At 38.9% G+C, this 19,767-nt stretch overlaps 1 protein-coding gene and 1 non-coding gene across 2 annotated transcripts; both read right to left on the reverse strand.

Moving 5' to 3' along the window:
* On the reverse strand, positions 578 to 650 carry TRNAA-AGC. Its single transcript has one exon. It is a non-coding gene; the product is annotated as a tRNA-Ala (tRNA).
* LOC109826443 lies at positions 15,653 to 17,739 on the reverse strand. The gene is made up of 3 exons (XM_020393474.1): positions 17,626 to 17,739; positions 17,201 to 17,396; positions 15,653 to 16,011 (listed from the first exon to the last, which is right to left on the reverse strand). The coding sequence occupies exons 1-3, from the start codon at positions 17,737 to 17,739 to the stop codon at positions 15,794 to 15,796; spliced, it is 528 nt and encodes a 175-aa protein (XP_020249063.1). The 3' UTR covers positions 15,653 to 15,793.

The raw sequence follows: 19,767 nt of genomic DNA on the forward strand, positions 1-19,767 counted from the left end.
TCTCTAAAACCCACCTCCTTCACTGGGACTAGCAAAATAGCCTCACTGCCAACCCATTTTGGTAGCTCATTTGTAAATAAGTTGCCAAATTATAAATTGGATATACCACCATAATACATAATACAAATACAACACTTTAACTGCAGTTAACTGACTCTTGCAAACAAGAAAGATCGGAGCCACCTCCAGAATGTAATTTACAGGAAGGTCCGATTCTTCGCAAAATCGATCACACAACATTTTCAAAAAAGAAAAGCTACCAAAGCTAGATCCACGCGCTCCAAAAGAAAAAAATCCAAACTCTAATCCTCGAATAAGGATTTCATGACAAACGAGGCATCATAAGCTACTATAAGATTCATTTGTAACTGTTCTGCTCTTTCCTCTACATCTCATTTCTGTAAAAACAGAATAGCTGATTAAAAATCAATTTAACATGAGCTAAACAAAAAGTTTCTTTATGATGACGTTGCATCTTGATGACTATACATTATTGATGAAAGCGGACTGAAGTCAAAGGTAGTTGTCGTTTACTTCTCTCCGTTCAGCTCAAGCAACTTCAGAAAAAAATAGTCGATGGAGATGCGGGGTATCGATCCCCGTACCTCTCGCATGCTAAGCGAGCGCTCTACCATCTGAGCTACATCCCCATGTTGTGCTCAAACAAGACATCCATTCACTATTTCATGTAGATCCTTTCGCCAACAGACAAAACAATAGCACAACGAACCTAATGAGAAACTTGCGTTAATGCTGAGGCCCATGTCAATGCCATTCTCAATCCTCTTGCAACCACAATTACATTCAAAGCGAAAAAATAAAAATGAAAAAACTACAAAGGGTTTAATACTAATGCTCATTTTATTCTTTTACAGGAAACTGGCGTCAACGCCTCCTCTCCTGAGTCTCCTCTCAGCCTCTTTCCCAAACTACTGATGCAATTGTAGGAAGTGAAACCAATTTTAGGAGCGAGGTCCGATGCTTCGCTTGCCAAATCTGGAAGCTCAAGAATAAAACGCAAATAAATATCATTGAACAAAATGGAAAGATTGATGATCATGACATACTTTGAAATTTTAAATTTTGTAATCTGGATGGCTTCATAAAAAGTTTTGGGAAAAACTCAAAAGCATTAACTTCATGTGACCAGCCCCCCCCCCCCAACCCCACCCCACCTTTTCCTGTGTGGATCAGACCCAAAAAGTTTTATTTAATGTGTCAAAGCCCCTCCACGTCAGCTCCTCAACGTCAGCTGTATACAAAAAAAAGAATGTATTTAGAAAAAAACTCTAAATTGCCCTTCTCCTTCTTCCCCAGACGCAGCGCCCCCCATGGGAGGAAAGTCATAATGTCGCATTAATACAATTTGATGGAAGAAATGAAGGGAAATTTTACCCCCATTTTTACTCTATCATAAGCAATAACTACTTAGTTGTCCATTACTACTACTCATCCTAAAATTCTGTCCATTACTCCTTCTATTACTCCTCTTTATACTAAAATTTTCTTCATTACCCCTACCTTCCCTTCATAATGGTTGAGAAGACAATCATCTGCACTGTCTCCTCGGGTGAAAAAGCAGTTTTCTTAAATATTAACTCTTCAACCACCACGATGAATCTCAAATTTGATGTGTCAAAGAGGTTAAAACTTTCATATGATTCTTTATCTTTGGCGTACAAAGATGAAACAAACGGCAACTTCAATTTTCCTATTGAGAACAAAGTGTTGTGTTGCATGTTAAGTCTAAATTTCATTATGTTAACTGCAAGTGAGAACATGTTAAGTTCAAAGCGTTGTATGTTAAGTCCAAATTGAATCGTGTTAAGTCTAAATACAGTTCATGTTAACTCTATAACAGTTCATGTTAGGTCTAATTTCAATTCATGTTAAATCTAAATACAGTTCATGTTAAGTCTAATAACAGCCAATGTTATGTCTAATTTCATGTTAAGTCCAACTGATTAGTGTTATGTCTAATTTTACAGTTCATGTTAAGTCTAATAACACTTCATGTTAGGTCTAATTTCATGTTAAATCCAACTTGATCTAATTTCATGTTAAGTCTAACTTGATTCGTGTTAGTCTAATTTCAATTCATGTTAAGTCCAAATTTCAATTCATGTTAAATCTAAAATCAGTTCATGTTAAATCTAATTCCAGTTCATGTCAGGTCTAATAACATATTCATGTCAAGTCTAATTCCAACTCATGTTAAGTCTAAATTCAATTCATGTTAAGTCTAATACTAATTCATGTTAGGTCTAATTTCGTGTTAAGTTCAACTTGATTATTATTTGTTTTAGTTTTTTATTATTTGTTTATTTTCTAAACATTTGCAGCATTGCTAACAATTTGAGCTCAAAAAATATAGATTGTGGTCCGCCGACATAAACGTCCACATGTGTTTCAGATAGGACCTGTATATCAGATAGGATTCCCAATGACAATCCTTCCGGAGATAATGTTATGATGATTGATGACATGATTAGCAAATCAAAGAGGATTCCTGTTTGGTGGCACATTGCTTTAACTGATGAGGGATAACGATTTGACAGTGCGAAAGAATTAAGATTGGCTTTGGTATCCTATTCTATGGCAAAAAAAATTGAGTACTTATTTGAAAAGAATGAACCAAAGCGTATTCGAGTTTACTGCCGGTTTAAGAAAACCAAAAGTTGTCCGTGGATGTTATTTGCCTCCACCTAAAAATAAAAATAGAGTTAAAATAAAAAGGTTTGTGAACAATTACACTTGTGGGCAGCATGACAATAATGCCGGTCAATCTAGGACCTCCCAATAATTCATTGCGACCCAATTACAACCCATGTTAAAGGTCTGACCATAGATACGCCCTATTGATGTACAAAATGAGTTTCTAAGCTCGTACGGTATAAGAGTCGATTATAGTAAGATATGATAGGGTAAAGAAAGAGTACAAGAGCAATTATATGGTGATGCTCATGACTCTTATGATCAATTACGTTGGTAAAAGATAATATCTGCCCTATGCAAACTAATTTTATTTATGGAGTGTAACTTATTACATGCTAAGTCAAATTATTTCATGTGAAGTGCAAAATTTTTAATTTTTTTAGTCTAATTCGTCGTACGTTAATTGCAACTTGTTACATGTGAAGTCTATTTCATTGAATGCTAATTATAACAGATTATATGTTAAGTCTAATTTCTTATATGTTAACTGAAAGTCATTACATGTTATGTCCAAAGCGCTTTATGTAAAGTCTAATTATTGTATGTTAGCCGTAACTTGTTATATGTTAAGTCTGTTGTCCTGTATGTTAACTGCAGCTCGTTAAATTTTAAATTTAAAAGTCTAAATTATTTCCCGTTAATTTAAAGTTGTTTTTTGTTTTATGTAAATGTTAAGTCAAATTCTGTATGCTGTTTAGACTAATTTAGTTCCTGTTAAACCTAACACTTACTTTTCAAAATTTTAGGTATGTATAAAATGTTAAGAAGGCAAATCCAGGTAGCTACATTCATAATACAAAACGTAGTCTATAATTACACAAGCAAAACAATTAACATAGAAAAAAATTAATCAGCAATAGGTTCATTGCACGTTTTACGGTTATGACCTTCCATACGGCATCAAGAGCATTTAACTATTTAACTGACCTGATTTGAACAGTTCTGTTGTTGATCCGTCTAGTTTTATTTCTCTCTTTCTTTTTTGTTGTTAGTGATGGTAGGATCTGGACCTCATCACGTGACACGCTACGGTTCTCGTATTTTAGGGATGGGATAAAGGATTGGCTCATAGCTTTTTTTAAAAGCTTCAACCGTTATAAACCAATCACAGAATTGGTAAACATCCCTCTTCATAAACATAATGGCTGCGTATGCATGTTTACAAAGGATACGAGTTACATCTCACGAACGGCACGTGCATGTGTTATGGTCCAGATCCACTTGATAAGTTTTATGGGATTGTACCTCAAATAATCCTCTATAGGATTGATGCACATCCAATGAACGCCCATTTTTCATGTTCTCTTTAAGGACAAGCTCAGCTTTGGGACAAAGAAATTCATTCCAATTTTCAACCATGTCTCGTCGCTCATTCATGCGAATCATAATTTGTTTACGTATGTACTCTTACCAGTTATAGTATCTATAGAAGTCTAGCCTCATGTATTCACTTGTTGAAGGACTTAGCAACATTAGATGTAACGTGGCCATATATGAAACATAACAAGGAATTCATTACAATTAACATAAAGTGAAATAGAAGTAACAAGAAGTTCTATTGAGTAAACACGAACATCTAATTTTAATAGGAAACGGCTTAAACAAAATAGGAAATGAACTATGATTAACGTTAGACTACTTGTACTTTACCCAATTCTAGGAAAAAACGCGTTTGCCTAGTTCTCTGGAGTGTAATTCATGACAATATTATATGCCCTTTCATTAATCAGTTTAATATCGTCCATATAATCATTCCATTTTGTTTCAGTATATTTGTAACAAGCTGATTGCAATAGATTCCCAAAATCTGAGTATAATTTACCTTTAGTCTCAAATCTTTCAATTTTGACCTCAAATTCTCAACTAGATGTAGAACACATCTAGAGTGTAAAGCATCTGAAAAAAATTCTCTTACTGCTTTTCTAATTCCCTTATCCGCATCAGATATTATAACTAGCTTATGTGAAGGGTTGTATGCATTTGGCCTTTCATAGAGTATATACCACAAACCCATAAAGAGATGCAGTTAACATACAGGAAGTTAAACTTAACATGTAACACGTTACAGTTATCATGTAACATGTTGCAGTTAATATATAATTCATTGGACTTAACTTCCAACTAAATAGACTTCACATAATAATTATTGAACATACCAGCATAAATAAGTATAAAGATAGCCTTTTAGAGAGCATTGAACACAAACCTTATAGCAATCACTTCCAGTTAATGTTATTTTCCTGATCACATATGCAATAGGCTAATAGAAATATCCCATGATTTTCATCGTATGCTACAGCGCTGAGGAGTATACCTTTGAATCGATCTTTCTGAAAGATCCCATCCAAAAATATAAGTGATCGACATCCATGCAAAAAATCATTTATGCAAGCGGCATAGCAAATGAATAGCCTTGTAAACCTCCTCTCATTTTATTCAACATGAATGCAGCTACCTGGATTTCTCTTCTTAACATTTTCTACATACCTAAAATTTTGAAAAGTAAGTATTAGGTTTAACAGGAACTAAATTAGTCTGAACAGCATACAGAATTTGACTTAACATTTACATAAAATAAAAAAAACTTTAAATTAATAGGAAATAATTTAGACGTTAAATTTAAAATTTAACGAGATGTAGTTAACATACAGGACAACAGACTTAACATATAACAGGTTACGGTTAACATACAATAATTAGACTTCACATAAAGCGCTTTGGACATTACATGTAGTGACTTTCAGTTAACATACAAGAAATTAGACTAAACATATAATCTGTTACAATTAACATTCAATGAAATAGACTTCACATGTCGGTTGCAATTAACATACGACGAATTAGACTAAAACGGATTAAAAATTTTGCACTTCACATGAAATAATTTGACTTAGCATGTAATAAGTTACACTCCATAAATAAAATTAGTTTGTATAGGGCAGATATTATCTTTTACCGTCGTAATTGATCATAAGACTCATAGGCATCACCATATAATTGCTCTTGTTATCTTTCTTTACCCCATCATATCTTACTATAATCGACCCTTAGTCCATACGAGCTTAGAAACTCATTTTATACATCAATAGGACGTATCTCCGACCAGACCTTTAACATGGGTTGTAATTGGGTCGCAATGAATTGTCGGGAGGCCCTAGATTGACCGACATTATTGTCATGCTGCCCACAAATGTGATTGTTCACAGACCTTTTTATTTCAAGTCTATTTTCATTTTTAGGTGGAGAGGCAAATAACATCCACGGACAACTTTTGGTTTTCTTAGACCAGCAATAAACTCGAATACGCTTTGATTCATTCTTTTTACCATAGAATAGTATAGCAAAGCCAATCTTAATTCTTTCGTACTGTCAAAGTTGTCCTTTATCAGTTAAAGCAGTGTGCCACCAAGCAGGAATCCTCTTTGATTTGCTTGATGTCATCAATCATCATAACATTATCTCTGGAAGGATTATTGTAGGCATCGAAAATTACCTATAGGTCTCTACGAACAGCTTAGTGTTAAGGAATGACGATGAACGTCACTATCCGGTTCATAGGAGTTCGATTGACGTCGGTGAACGCTTGAAGTGAATCGACGAACTACGTGAGCTGACAGAATTCTGGAATGACGAAGGTGCGGGCTAATCGGGAGTCCCGCGATATTTACAAAAGGAACAACGCCCTTCGTGTCTCATTCATTCTACAGATAATCCAACCATTGGAGCTGATAGAACTCCTTGTCGGCTTTCCAACGTATTTGGAATCACTCAAATCCGGGTTCAGACGAAGAAATTACAGCGAAAACGGTCAAACAAGCATTGAAAACGTCTCAGAGCTGAACCGAGGCACCTACGGTGTCTCGGCTTGGCCGAGACACCCCAAGGGTGTCTCGGCCCTGGCCAAGACACCCCTAGGGTGTCTTAGCGCGGATTTGACCCCTTTGAGTGGTTTTAACCGCTCCGCAACCCCTCATGCCTATAAATACAAGTCTTAGGCCTCATTTTTTCAGATCTGGAATTTTGGAGATTAGGCGAAGCCCTGCCAATTTTTCAGAACTGGAATTTTGGAGAACTGGCGAAGCCCTGCCGGAGTGAAGAGTGATCGAGCACTTCAACGTAAGAGAGTTTCTTCGTCAGATCTACATCACCCGTACCCGATCCTTAGTATTGTCCCGTTGCGATAATACTAAGAAGAGCAAATATCTCGCTTTTATCGAGATAGGCGCTTCAAGTTTCTAGATCTCCTCGCGGATCGACGAAACTCTGCCCGATTTTTCAGCAATCAGATCTGATCGACGGTGGTCCACGGATAAACCCAGGCACAGGCAAAGATCCCACGCAAGCAGAAGACCGATGAACGATCTCTGCGTTTGTTTGATAAAGTTGTAAATTTTTTTTATTTTCATTGTGTAAGGAGATCTTATAAAAAGATCAACTTTTTATTTCATTCGAGTTTATTGTAACGACTAAAGTTGTAATAGATTCGATAACAATGAAAATAGCAACTTTCTCCGCAAACAAACTGGCGACCACAGTGGGAGCCAACAGCTTCGTCGCCGAAGCTGTCGTGCCACAGCCGACGATCAAGATCCCAGTGCTCAAAGAGGTCGAATATGAATTCGACCAGCAAAAGTTCGAAGAGTACGTCTCCTCCTCCTCCTCCTCCAGATCCGCTTCTCCTGGCAAGCGCAGGAGTGCCTCCTCCTCCAGATCCGCCTCTCCTGGCAAGTGCATGAGTGCCTCCTCCTCCAGAAAGATCTGTTGGTCTTCAGATCTGAAGATCCAAGAAGACGATCTCTCCGCCGCTGTTGCTGTTGCACCTTGCGATGATCCACCGGCGTTCAATGAAGCCAAATTTGCAGATCTGAACTCCTTCACGATTAAGGAGTCGACTGCTGAAGGCGCGCCAACTCTATCAAAGAGAGCACATCAAAGAAAACGACAACGCCTCGCGCACCAATTCGCCAAGGCTTTGGATCAGATGGATGGTCTCCATTACCAAGCAGATCTGGAGCTCAGAAAGCGCCAAGTGGCTAATCTGTCGCCACGACCAGCATCGGAATCCTCCCCTCGATCTCTAATTAACGAATGAGTTCATGTCAAAAGAACCCGCTCTAATCTCGAGGAGCGAATCCAGAAGCGCCGTGCCTTGCTCGCGCATGCCCGGGCCCTTGTGCGAAAAGCACAGGAAATGCAAAAGGAAGAGGCAGTTAAAAGATCACCGAGATCCAAACAAGTTTGAGCGCCAAAAGCCAAATCAGCTCCTAAGGCAAAAGCAGACGACGTTGCTCTCTGGCCTTCGTCAACTCCAGACCCTGCTCCCGCACTTCCGATGAAGCTCTATGACAACATGGATCTCCTCAAAGCTAGAATCCCATTGAAGGATCGCATCGGTTCTCTACCCGAGGATCGAGGAAAAGCGCCTGTTAAGGAAAGCTGGAGATCGTTGAAGGAGCTTCGAGCCAACATCCGGACTGGGGGTCGTACACGACCTCCTAACAAATTGATTTCTGCAACGACCCGCTTGGCGGTGCGTGCAGAAAATCAGGAGCCCGTTAAGGTTTCACCCTCACAAAGGTGTGATTCCAAACGTGCGACTCTTGCAAACGCCAACAAGACAATGTTTACTCAGAGGAAAACACGTCAGACAGACGAACGCGTTATTCCTGAGAATCCATGTGAACAGCCGATAGGTTACTCCGACCGCAACGTCGATGAGTTGTACTATCAGGCTGGGGGTACGAATAAATCTCGAAAGAGAAGTACCCGAGAAACAGACTCTCACTGTCCGTGTATCAAAATTATCAGGGCAGTATTATCAACGTGTAGCTGCCCCAAAACCGCTCCGCAGAGGGTCTCGATATTCGAGAGAATCTCCGATGGAACGACGAAGCCCAAATCAAGGCGTTTTCACCAAAGAGGATCGGTTGCTCGAGATGATGAATTCCCAGAAGTTATCATCAACATGGTCAATAAGGAAAAATCTCTGATTGTTTTAGGTGGTTCCAACCCTAATTTCTCTCCAGGAAGAAGAGTCGGTTCGGGAATAACCCAACAAATATCTCAGCTTCAGCTAGAAACCGTTGGACATAATGATTACCAGGGTGTCCATGAAGGAATACATTCCGATGACGAACTCTCGGATTCTTATTCCGCAATCGCCTCTGACGATACAACGTCTAGCATAGGACAAGCTCGGGAAGTGTTCATGGTCAACACCGAGCAAATAGCCAAAATCATTGAGGATGATCTAGCCAAGAAGAAAGAAGCATTCAAAATCGAAATGGAAATGGCTATGCAGGAGATGAGACAAATGCACGACCAACACATCTGAGCTTTGTCGAATCAGCTAGGTGAATCCAGCCGTCGCAACACTGCTAACCAAGCAGGTAGCGATTCAGATGTGGATGAACACAACGCTGGGGGTGGTCCCACTAAGGACAATAATACTAGGGTTGGTCCCACCAAAGATGATAATGCTAGGGGTGACCCCGTTATTCCTTTCAGGAATTGTCCAAAACAGGATATAGATGAGGACAAAAAGATGAAGGATCTCGAGATCAAAATTGATGCCCTGATGTCTGCTCAAGAGGTAAAGAAGACCGGCATTCCGTATCCTTACCCAAGAGAATGGGAATCGATTTCGTATCCGGCGAAATTCAACCTGATCAATTTCACACCGTTTGACGGGAAGGGTTCCCCCACTCAGCACCTGATCTATTTCAAGTCCCATTTGGGAATGATCTCTGGCAACGAGCCTCTGATGGTCCGGTCATTTGTTGGCACCCTTCGTGGGCCTGCCTTCGATTGGTACCGCCGCCTCAAGCCCGGAAGCATCAATAGCTGGGAGGACCTGGAAAGCATATTCCTCGCTCATTTCTTCGATGATGACGCCGAAGTGTCGATCAGGACACTCTTCGATGAGAAACAAAAAGACGGAGAGTCGGTGGATACCTTCATCAAACGCTTTCAGGCAATGAACTGCAAGGATTCCATCAGGCAATGAACTGCAAGGATTCCATCACGGAGGAATTTGTCTTGCAAACCTGTCATAATAACTTGTCTGTTAACATCTTGGACGTTATGGGAGTAGAGCCGCTCAATACCTGAAAAGAGTTAAAGGTGCGCGGAGAGCAGGCCGAACGCTTCCTCAGAAGCTCTTATGAGTTATTTTTGTGAGATGAGATCCAATCCTTTAACAGGTTAATCTTTCCTCACCAATCCACCCGCTGATCAAATTAATCGACGGGAGATTCACCAAAATTTCTACTCGCCAGTCATTGGCAACTCTCAGACTCAATATGTTAGGTCCTAATCATCTAGCATTGAAGTCCCCCTGTGAGTGATAGTACGAGTTGGCATTTTCATTGCTACCTGTATTTCACTCTCTTTGCTTTCAGGTCAGACCTATAAAAGTTAGGGCCAAAGCCAAATTCCTCTCTCGATTCCTTCCATGAACGAGAGGTCCACTTTCAAAAATTGAGCAATCAAACCTATAAAAGTTAGGATTGTTCCCAATCTCACTTAGTCAAACCTACAGATAGTTAGGACTAAGACCGAGTCATGCCTTTTTCGATAAACGAAAATCTGCTTTTGTTCTTTTTCCACCAAACCTATAAAAGTTAGGGTCGAATTTGGGCGTTCTCCTCAATGAATGAGGGATTCTTTTGATTCAAATGACCAATCCTATAAAAGTTAGGGCCGTTTGAACCTTTCCGATTCTCGGAGTGGAGATCACACTCTTAGTTTCATCTTTTTCGGAGTCTGGGGGTGGAGATCTCACCTTGAGTTTCCTTTCCGACTGTAGATAGAATATAAAATTCTTCCTCTTCAGTACCGGGAGATAGAATATAAAATTCTTCCTCTCCCATTTTCCAGTCTGTCTTTGTTCTTAGAAAAGACACAATTCTCAAATTCCAATCCGCGCACTTGGTGCACGGGGAATTTTATCTGAACTCCTAAATAGAGATAAGTCTACGCCTAATACGCGTTGCCGGTTTAGTCTTTCACCGATTGAAAAAGACACCAAGGTCTACACCTGGAGAATTTTATCCCGAAGCCTAAGTAGGGATGAGTCAACACATAACACGTATTGCCGGGTAGTCTATTCCCGTAACAAGGGCGAAGCCTATGTATTCGAAATCATGGCACAAAGTCTCAGAGAATTCACTCTCTTAGCACAACGTTACATGCGGAACGGATTCAGACAATCCGCATGCTAGCCCGATTCAAACGGTAATCGGTAAAGGCACATCAAACCCGTTGAAGGCTGGGGGTTTGCCAAAAATCCCAAAATCTATGTCTAACACACATTGCCGGTTTAGTCTTTCACCGATTGAAAAAGACACCAGAATCCAGTCTGGGGTATTTGATCCCGAAGCCTAAGTAGGGATAAGTCAACGCTTAACCCGCGTTGCTGGGTGATTCGTTCCCATAAAAACGACCGAGTCTACGTATTCAGCATCGTAGCAACAAAAATCCATGCCTTTTATGCATGGGGAATTTTATCCCGAAGCCTAAACAGGGATAAGCCAACGCCTAACACGCGTTGTCGATTTAGTCTTTTACCGATTGAAGAAGACACCAGAATCCGAGTCTAGGGACTTTTATCCTGAATCCTAAGTAAGGATAAGTCAATGCCTAACACGCGTTGCCGGGTAGCCTGCTCCCGTAACAATGACGAAGTCTACGTATTCGAAGTCGTAGCATCAAGTCTAAGGGAGTTCATTCCTTTAGCACAACGTCACATTCGGAACGGATGTAAACAATTCGCTTGCTAGCCCGACTCGAACGATAGTCGGTAAAGGCAAATCAAATCCGTTTATGGCTGAGGATTTGCCAAAAATCCTAAGTTTACGTCTGACACACGTTGCCGGGTAGTCTATTCCCGTGAGAAAGACGAAGTCTACGCATTCAATATCGTAGCACTAAAAGGGTTAACTCTTTTAGCTTAACGTCACATGTGGAACGGACTTAAACAATCCGCATACTAGCCCGACTCAAACGGTAGTCGGTAAAGGCTCATCAAACCCGTTGATGGCTGAGGATTTGCCAAAAACTCTATAAATGCGAGTTATTGATGCATCAGCTCTGTTAGCTGGTCTCGTGACTCGATTATCTAACAACATTAAGATAAGATCCACACATGCAGATGAATCAGCTTTAACAGTTGGTCCTGCAACCCCGACACTTGGGACCGCTGTGCTCCAATACCTTAAGAGCTTAAACTGTGTATACTCCAGCAAACGTACGAGTATAAACTGTGTCAACGTACGACGTTCGAAACCCTAGGGGTCAACGCTGGTCAACGCGTAACCCTAGGTCAACGCCAGTCAACGCGTTGCGACCAAAAAGTCAATGTTCGACGTTCGAAACCCTAGGGACAACGCCGGTCAACGCGTAACCCTAGGTCAACGCCAGTCAACGCATTGCGACCAAAAAGTCAACGTTCGACGATCGAAACCCTAGGTCAACGCCAGTCAACGCGTTGCGACAAAAAATCAACGTTCGACGTTCGAAACCCTAAGGTCAACGTCGGTCAACGCGTAACCCTAGGTCAACGCCAATCAACGCGTTGCGACAAAAAGTCAACGTTCGACGTTAGAAACCCTAAGGGTCAACGTTGGTCAACGCGTAACCCTAGGTCAACGCCACTCAACGCGTTGCGACAAAAAGTTAACATACGATGATCTGGAACCCTAAGTCAGCACGATGTGACAGAGATAGTCAGTTCAAAGTCAATTCAATAACACGAGCCAAACTCAACTCACTAGTGATAGACTCGAGATTCCGACGACGACCAGGCGATAAACGCAGTGCCGGAAGAACTTCGGTTATTCGTCAAAGCATTGAATAGACCGAAAAAATCGAAGGAGTCAAGAGTTGAAGCTAACTACAGGTCCTTTACGCCGACTGAAGGCTAGACCAATCACATCCAAAGTATTCCAGCCTCTTCTATAAAAGAAACGAGTCCGGAATGCTTTGGAGTGGATATCTGTAGGCATCGAAAATTACCTATAGGTCTCTACGAACAGCTCAGTGTTAAGGAATGACGATGAACGTCACTATCCGGTTCACAGGAGTTCGATTGACGTCGGTGAACGCTTGAAGTGAATCAACGAACTACGTGAGCTGACAGAATTCCGGAATGACGAAGGTGCGGGCTAATCGGGAGCACCGCGATATTTACAAAAGGAACAACGCCCTTCGTGTCTCATTCATTCTACAGATAATCCAACCATTGGAGCTGATAGAACTCTTTGTCGGCTTTCCAACGCATTTGGAATCACTCAAATCCGGGTTCAAACGAAGAAGTTACAGCGAAAACGGTCAAACGGGCATTAAAAACGTCTCAAAGCTGAACCGAGGCACCTACGACACCCGTAGGGTGTCTTAGCGCGGATTTGACCCCTTTGAGTGGTTTTAACCGCTCTGCAACCCCTCATGCCTATAAATACAAGCCTTAGGCCTCATTTTTTCAGATCTGGAATTTTGGAGATTAGGCGAAGCCCTGCCGGATTGAAGACTGAAGGTGCACGGATTTTAGAGAGGAGGAGGAGAGATCGGATCCAGTTCTTCAACGCAAGAGAGAGAGATTCGTCAGATCTACATCACCCGTACCCGATCCTTAGTCTTATCCCGTTGTCGTAATACTAAGAAGAGCAAATATCTCGCTTTTATCGAGATAGGCGCTTCAAGTTTCTAGATCTCCTCGCGGATCGACGAAGCTCTGCCCAATTTTTCAGCAATCAGATCTGATCGACGGTGGTCCACGGATAAACCCCGGCACATGCAAAGATCTCACGCAAGCAGAAGACCGATGAACGATCTCTGCGTTTGTTTGATAAAGTTGTAAACTTTTTTTTATTTTTATTGTGTAAGGAGATCTTATAAAAAGATCAATTTTTTATTTCATTCGAGTTTATTGTAACGACTAAAGTTGTAATAGATTCGATAACAATAAAAATAGCAACTTTCTCCGCAAACAATTATCATTGGGAATCTTATCTAATACACAGGTCCTATCTGAAACACATGTGGACGTCGACGTCAGCGGACCACGATCTATACTTTTTGAGCTCAAATTGTTAGCAATGCTGTAAATGTTTAGAAAATAAACAAATAATCAAAAACTAAACCAATAATAACATAAACAAATAATAACATAAACAAATAATAATCAAGTTGGACTTAACACGAAATTAGACCTAACATGAACTAGTATTAGACTTAACATGAACTAAAATTAGACTTAACACGAATCTGTTATTAGACCTAACATGAATTGAAATTAGACTTAACATGAACTGATTTTAGACTTAACATGAACTGAAATTTGGACTTTAACATGAATTGAAATTAGACTTAATACGAACTGTTATTACCTTACATGAACTGAAATTTGGACTTAATATGAATTGAAATTAGATTTAACACGAATTGAAATTAGACTTAACATGAACTGTAATTAGACTTAACATGAACTGATTTTAGACTTAACATGAACTAAAATTTAGACTTAACATGAATTAAAATTAGACTTAACATGAATCAAGTTTGACTTAACATGAAATTAGACCTAACATGAACTGTTATTCGACTTAACATGAAATTGGACCTAACATGAACTGCTATTAGTAGACCTAACATGAACTGAAATTAGACTTAACACGAATCAAGTTGGATTTAACATGAAATTAAGTCTAACATGAACTGTTATTAGACTTAACATAAATTATATTTAGACTTAACATGAATTAAAATTAGACCTAACATGAACAGTTATAGAGTCAACATGAACTGTATTTAGACATAACACGATTCAAATTGGACTAAACATACAACGCTTTGAACTTAACATGTTCTCACTTGCAATAACATAATGAAATTTAGACTTAACATACAACACAGCGCATTGGACTTAACATTCTGCTTTTAGGCTTATTATTCCATACAACACAATGCCTTGGACTTAACATAAAAGCCCTTAAACTTATGTTCCAACTCATTACACTTAACGTCATAAATATTAAACTTAACATCAAAAGATCAAATAACTTACCGGTCTTGTCGCACTCTCATTGTTATGGATATTTAAGAATCATTTGTTTCTTGAAAAGCTTTCATGTGAATCTCTTTTAATCCAATATGGTGGCAATGTTCCACCATAGACGACAGATCATCTTCATTCTCAATAGGAAAATTGAAGGTGTCGTTTGTTTCATCTTTGTACGCCAAAGATAAAGAATCATATGGAAGTTTTAACCTCTGACACATCAAATTTGAGATTCATCATGGTGGCTGAAGAGTTAATTTTTAAGAAAACTGTTTTATCATCCGAGAAGACAATACAGATGATAGCCTTCTTAGCCATTATGAAGGGAAGGTAGGAGTAATTGAGAGAATTTTAGGATAAAGAAGAGTAATAGAAGGAGCAATGGGGAGAATTTTATGATAAGGAGGAGTAATGGACTACTAACTAGTTATTGCTCATGATAGAGAAAAAATAGGGGGGAAATTTCCCTTCATTTCTCCCATCAGATCGCATTAATGCGACATGACTTTCCCCCCATGGGGGCGCTGCATCTGAGGAAGAAGGAGAAGGGCAATTTAGGATTTTTTTTCCAAAATACACTCTTTTTTGTATACAGCTAACGTGGAGGGGCCTTGACACATTAAATGAAACTTTTTGGGTCTGATCCACATGGGGAAAAGATGGGGGGCCTGGTCACATGAAGTTAATGCTTTTGGGGCCTTGACACAATTTTCCCAAAAGTTTTCAATAGATTCTCATCAGGAAACAATCAGCCTCAGCTGGTGTTTCTTATGTGCCAAGGTACTGAACACAGATCAAACATTGGTTGATCGAACTGGAAGTATTTCAAGGAAAAGAATCTACAACATCATGGTAAGAATCATAATATATAATTTCAAGAGATGTTTCCCAGTTAAACGTCCCTTACTTATGGTTATGCTTACTCTTCATTCAGGAAATAGATCTTGAAAAACAAAAAATAAGAATAGGTCATGGATATTTAACACGTTTTAATCATTCAAAGTTTTTCAAGTCTACTGAAGATTACTCGCCTAGATTGCAGAAACTTATCTTTCGCTTCTTCGATGGAGGGTTCTCATCTAACTTCAACCTTCTTCCAATACAAATGCTCTCATCATCACTCACTACATCATTGACAACTTCCTTTTGCATGTTTGTTTTGTTTAGAGAAACCCGATTCTTTTTTGCTGGATTTCCATCTTCCAATCTAATCTTCCTCTTGAAAGATAGATAGTTCTCATCTTCAAATTCAGAAACCAAATGAAATCAGAAACAAGAAATAAACAAACAAGGATGTGTCTTCCAATATTTATGGAAGGAAGAATGAAAGGTTTATACACTCCATATTTATGCGAATCCAACGAAGAATTAAGCACCACGTAACAAGATAAATGAGAGCAATAGGTAGATATCTAATAATACTTGCACAGATTTTTAATCAGCGAAAATACCTAAAGCTTTTCCTGTCAATAAAATGGATTCTCATACATACAAACATAAACATGCAGAGGCAAACACAAACACACGCAAACACAGTTAAACACAAACATATATGGTGTTAAAATGTAAGAATCTACCCTCACCACAACTTCGAAATTTTGGTGCAATGGCAAGGACTTTAGAACGGTATCAAACCACAAGTCCCAATCTTGCGAACTACGATTTTTTAAATGGATTAAAAAACTTAATACTGCTTGGTGAATCCAAGTTTCTGCCCTTTAAAAAATGTTCTTAACCGCAGAAGCATGTTAGAATATAAAAATATAACTCTCAACTCTCACCACAACTCTGAAGGACTTTAAGACATAGACACACAAAACACAAATAGGGTCATAGTCACACATGCATATACACAACATATACATGCATGCATACTTTAAGTTGCTAAATTTATGTTTATATGTTAAATTGGTGAACAAGCAAATATGCAAGTGAGTATTATATTATGCTTTTCAAATTATTAAAACTGCCTTGTACTTCAAAAAGGCGTTGTAGCAAATCTTTCCTATGCGCCTTCTCAAAATTTAAAATTCTTGCTAGGTATGTTACTCCGTGTTATTTGAGGTGCTTATATGATGATAAAATGCACAAAATGAAACTTTATCCCTTAAATAATTAGCTCCTTGTTCTAAATGACCCCAAATACCCCAATAAGTTTCCGCGTTTTTCAGATAAGCCCCATGACGGCGTCAGTCCACATTTGACGTTGGTGACACATCAGAATATCAAACAAATACCCCCAAATATAAATATTTAGCGCACAGGTGTGGGAGCATAAAAAAAAATACTGAATGCAAAACCCTTCAACTACAAATAAAGTTCAAAATATTCAATTATGTTCACAGTTCAACTTTCAACAATATTAATGAAATAATCAGAATAATTATAAATTAAAGTAAAGTAAAAAAATTTAAAAAAAAAACCCCAAACCTGCGGCGGTCTTGCCCTCAACGACGATGGCGTCGCCGTCAGAACCTCCGGCGGGAAAACCACGTGAGGAGAAGAAGGAGAGGAGTGAGGCCCACGTGACAGAGGAGACAAGGTGGGGCCCGCGGCTCAGAAAGGTGCGTTGAGCCTCAAGGTGGCGGGGGTCCAGACCTAAAGACCTCCCGATGGCGACCGAGGTCTACCCTACGTCGCCGGAGACGGGGAAGGTTGACGGACGACGGCCTGTCGTCGTCGCCGGCGAGGACGAGCTTGACGGTTCTCGACGTTGAATTTAGCATTTAAATGTTTGGTAAAGGGAGAGATATTTGAGAGTTGAGAATTGAGGGGTTTTTTGATTTTTTTTTTTTTTTTTTTACTATTATTAGTTGGGGTCGAGAAGGGAGAGGAGAGTTCTAGAGGGGAGTGACCGAGCGGGAGGGGACTCTAGAACCGGACAGGAATCTGGAAGGGTCGAAGAGGAGTCTTGGTAAATTTAACAAAAGCCCTTCATCTCTTATTTCAGTTGCACTCAACCCCCTCATCTTATCTATTGTCAAGTCCAAATCAGGATGCAATTTGCCCTAATCGTAATTTGTAAGAAGTCATTCTCAGTTATAATCATCTGCTCGGAATGATAATTGCGCTTTAATCATAACCATAGTTTATGACTGTAGCTATAAAAATTAAACCACTGAACTCAGTTACAAACTATTTGTGGCTTTAAGGTATTGATTCCAAAAACACAGTGATCTGAAATAGCAAGCATGTTATTTGAAAATACCGCCAAATTGTATATAATTTGTCAGTTTTTTTTTTTTTTTTGCAGGGTTGACTTTTGTTGGAAATACCGCCAAATTGTATATAATTTGTCAGTTTTTTTTTTTTTTTTGCAGGGTTGACTTTTGTTGGCTTGATTGACAATGTAAAGCTCATTTGCAGGTTAAAAAAAGTCTGCAACTGCAACTTATGTTCAAACGTGTGTAGCTCATGATTGACAATTTCACACATTTCCATCCCTAAAACTCACCCACAACATCTAATAAAATATTATTTTTATCCAATAACTCATCAATCACATCTAATAAAATATTATTTTTATCCAACAACTCATCCATCACATCCACCACATCTAATAAAATATTATTTTCATCCACAACATCCCTCAACTCATCTCATCTCATATTTAAAAATCACACACATCATCCAATAAGATTGTAACAACTCATCTCATCTCATTAACATTTCATTTCTTTGTTTTCCTCCCAAAAAGCTAGGAAAACAATTTCCTTAAGTGTGGGTCACATCATCCAATAATATAATGACAACTCATCTCATCTCATCTATTTTCTTATTTTTAAGAAATAACCAAACAAAAGAAAACAACCTAATACAAGAAATAGGTTTTTTATAATTCATTTTCTTATTTTTTTTCACCAACCAAACAACATCAAAACAAGTTTTTTTAAAAAATCACTCACATCATCCTATAATAAGGTGACAACTCATCTCATCTCATCTTCATTTCTTTGATTTCCTTCTTTTTTTTAGCCAACCAAACGATCCCAAAACTTATTTTTCTTAGAAATAGGTTTCATTTTCTTTGATTTTCCTCTTTTTTTAGGCAAACAAACAGCCCCTAATACAATAGTTATAGCTCTTTTAATCATGAGGAACGTCCTTCAAGATACCAGTTAGAAAGGATTACGAGTTAGGTTATAAATATATAACCATCAATCCCTACCACGAGTTTTGATGTAATAATTAGGGACTTTAAGATGGAATCAGAAAAACCCAAATTTAAATTCTCACTGATAACAAATTTAAAAAGGATTTTCTAAAATTTAACAGCGCTCAACCGCATGAGGCAAGTTAGAATATGAATATAACCCTCACATCTCACCGCAACTTCTGGGAGTTCTGATGTAATGATTGAGATTTTAGAATACATTGATGTGACCAATGAGTTTTCCACCTCCACTGTGACTTAGATCAATTGCCTCCTTATGAAATTATTTGTAAACTTTGACAGTCATGGAATATCCATTATGCCCAGCACCGCAAGGGCATGACATCTCTAGCATTCCTCAAGCCTCAAAAAGCTGTGGATGTTTGTGGAAAATTTGTAGTAAATAAAATGAAAGAAATTTGATTTGTATTCTCTCGATCTTAATTACAATTTGGATTTCCGATTACAAAAGAGAGGAGAATTGATCTGAATTCTCCCATTTGTTTAATTCTAGGTTCTTCACGGTGGCGATGGAGTGCCTCCCTCGAATGCTCGCATCGAGTTTGCTCTCCGTTGACGATCTGAACGTCTTGTGTCACTGGAACGTGGTCTTCTCCTTACGATTTGATGTTATGGAGGACTTGCGTGGTAAGTTTGAAACTCTGAACGAGTTGATAACTCAGAGCAAGTTTAAACTCTTGTAAAAGAATTGATTGATCTTAACCGTAATTGGTTAGACAAACCAAGCATGAAGATATCCCCAAGAATCTGTTGCCGAGAAGATGATCCGAAGAAGCCGATCTCTAGATCTCTAAAATTCTCAAAGATCCAAAGATATCCCCCC

Source organism: Asparagus officinalis, chromosome 10, assembly GCF_001876935.1.
Source record: "Asparagus officinalis chromosome 10, Aspof.V1, whole genome shotgun sequence".
In the NCBI taxonomy this organism is placed as follows: Eukaryota; Viridiplantae; Streptophyta; class Magnoliopsida; order Asparagales; family Asparagaceae; genus Asparagus; species Asparagus officinalis.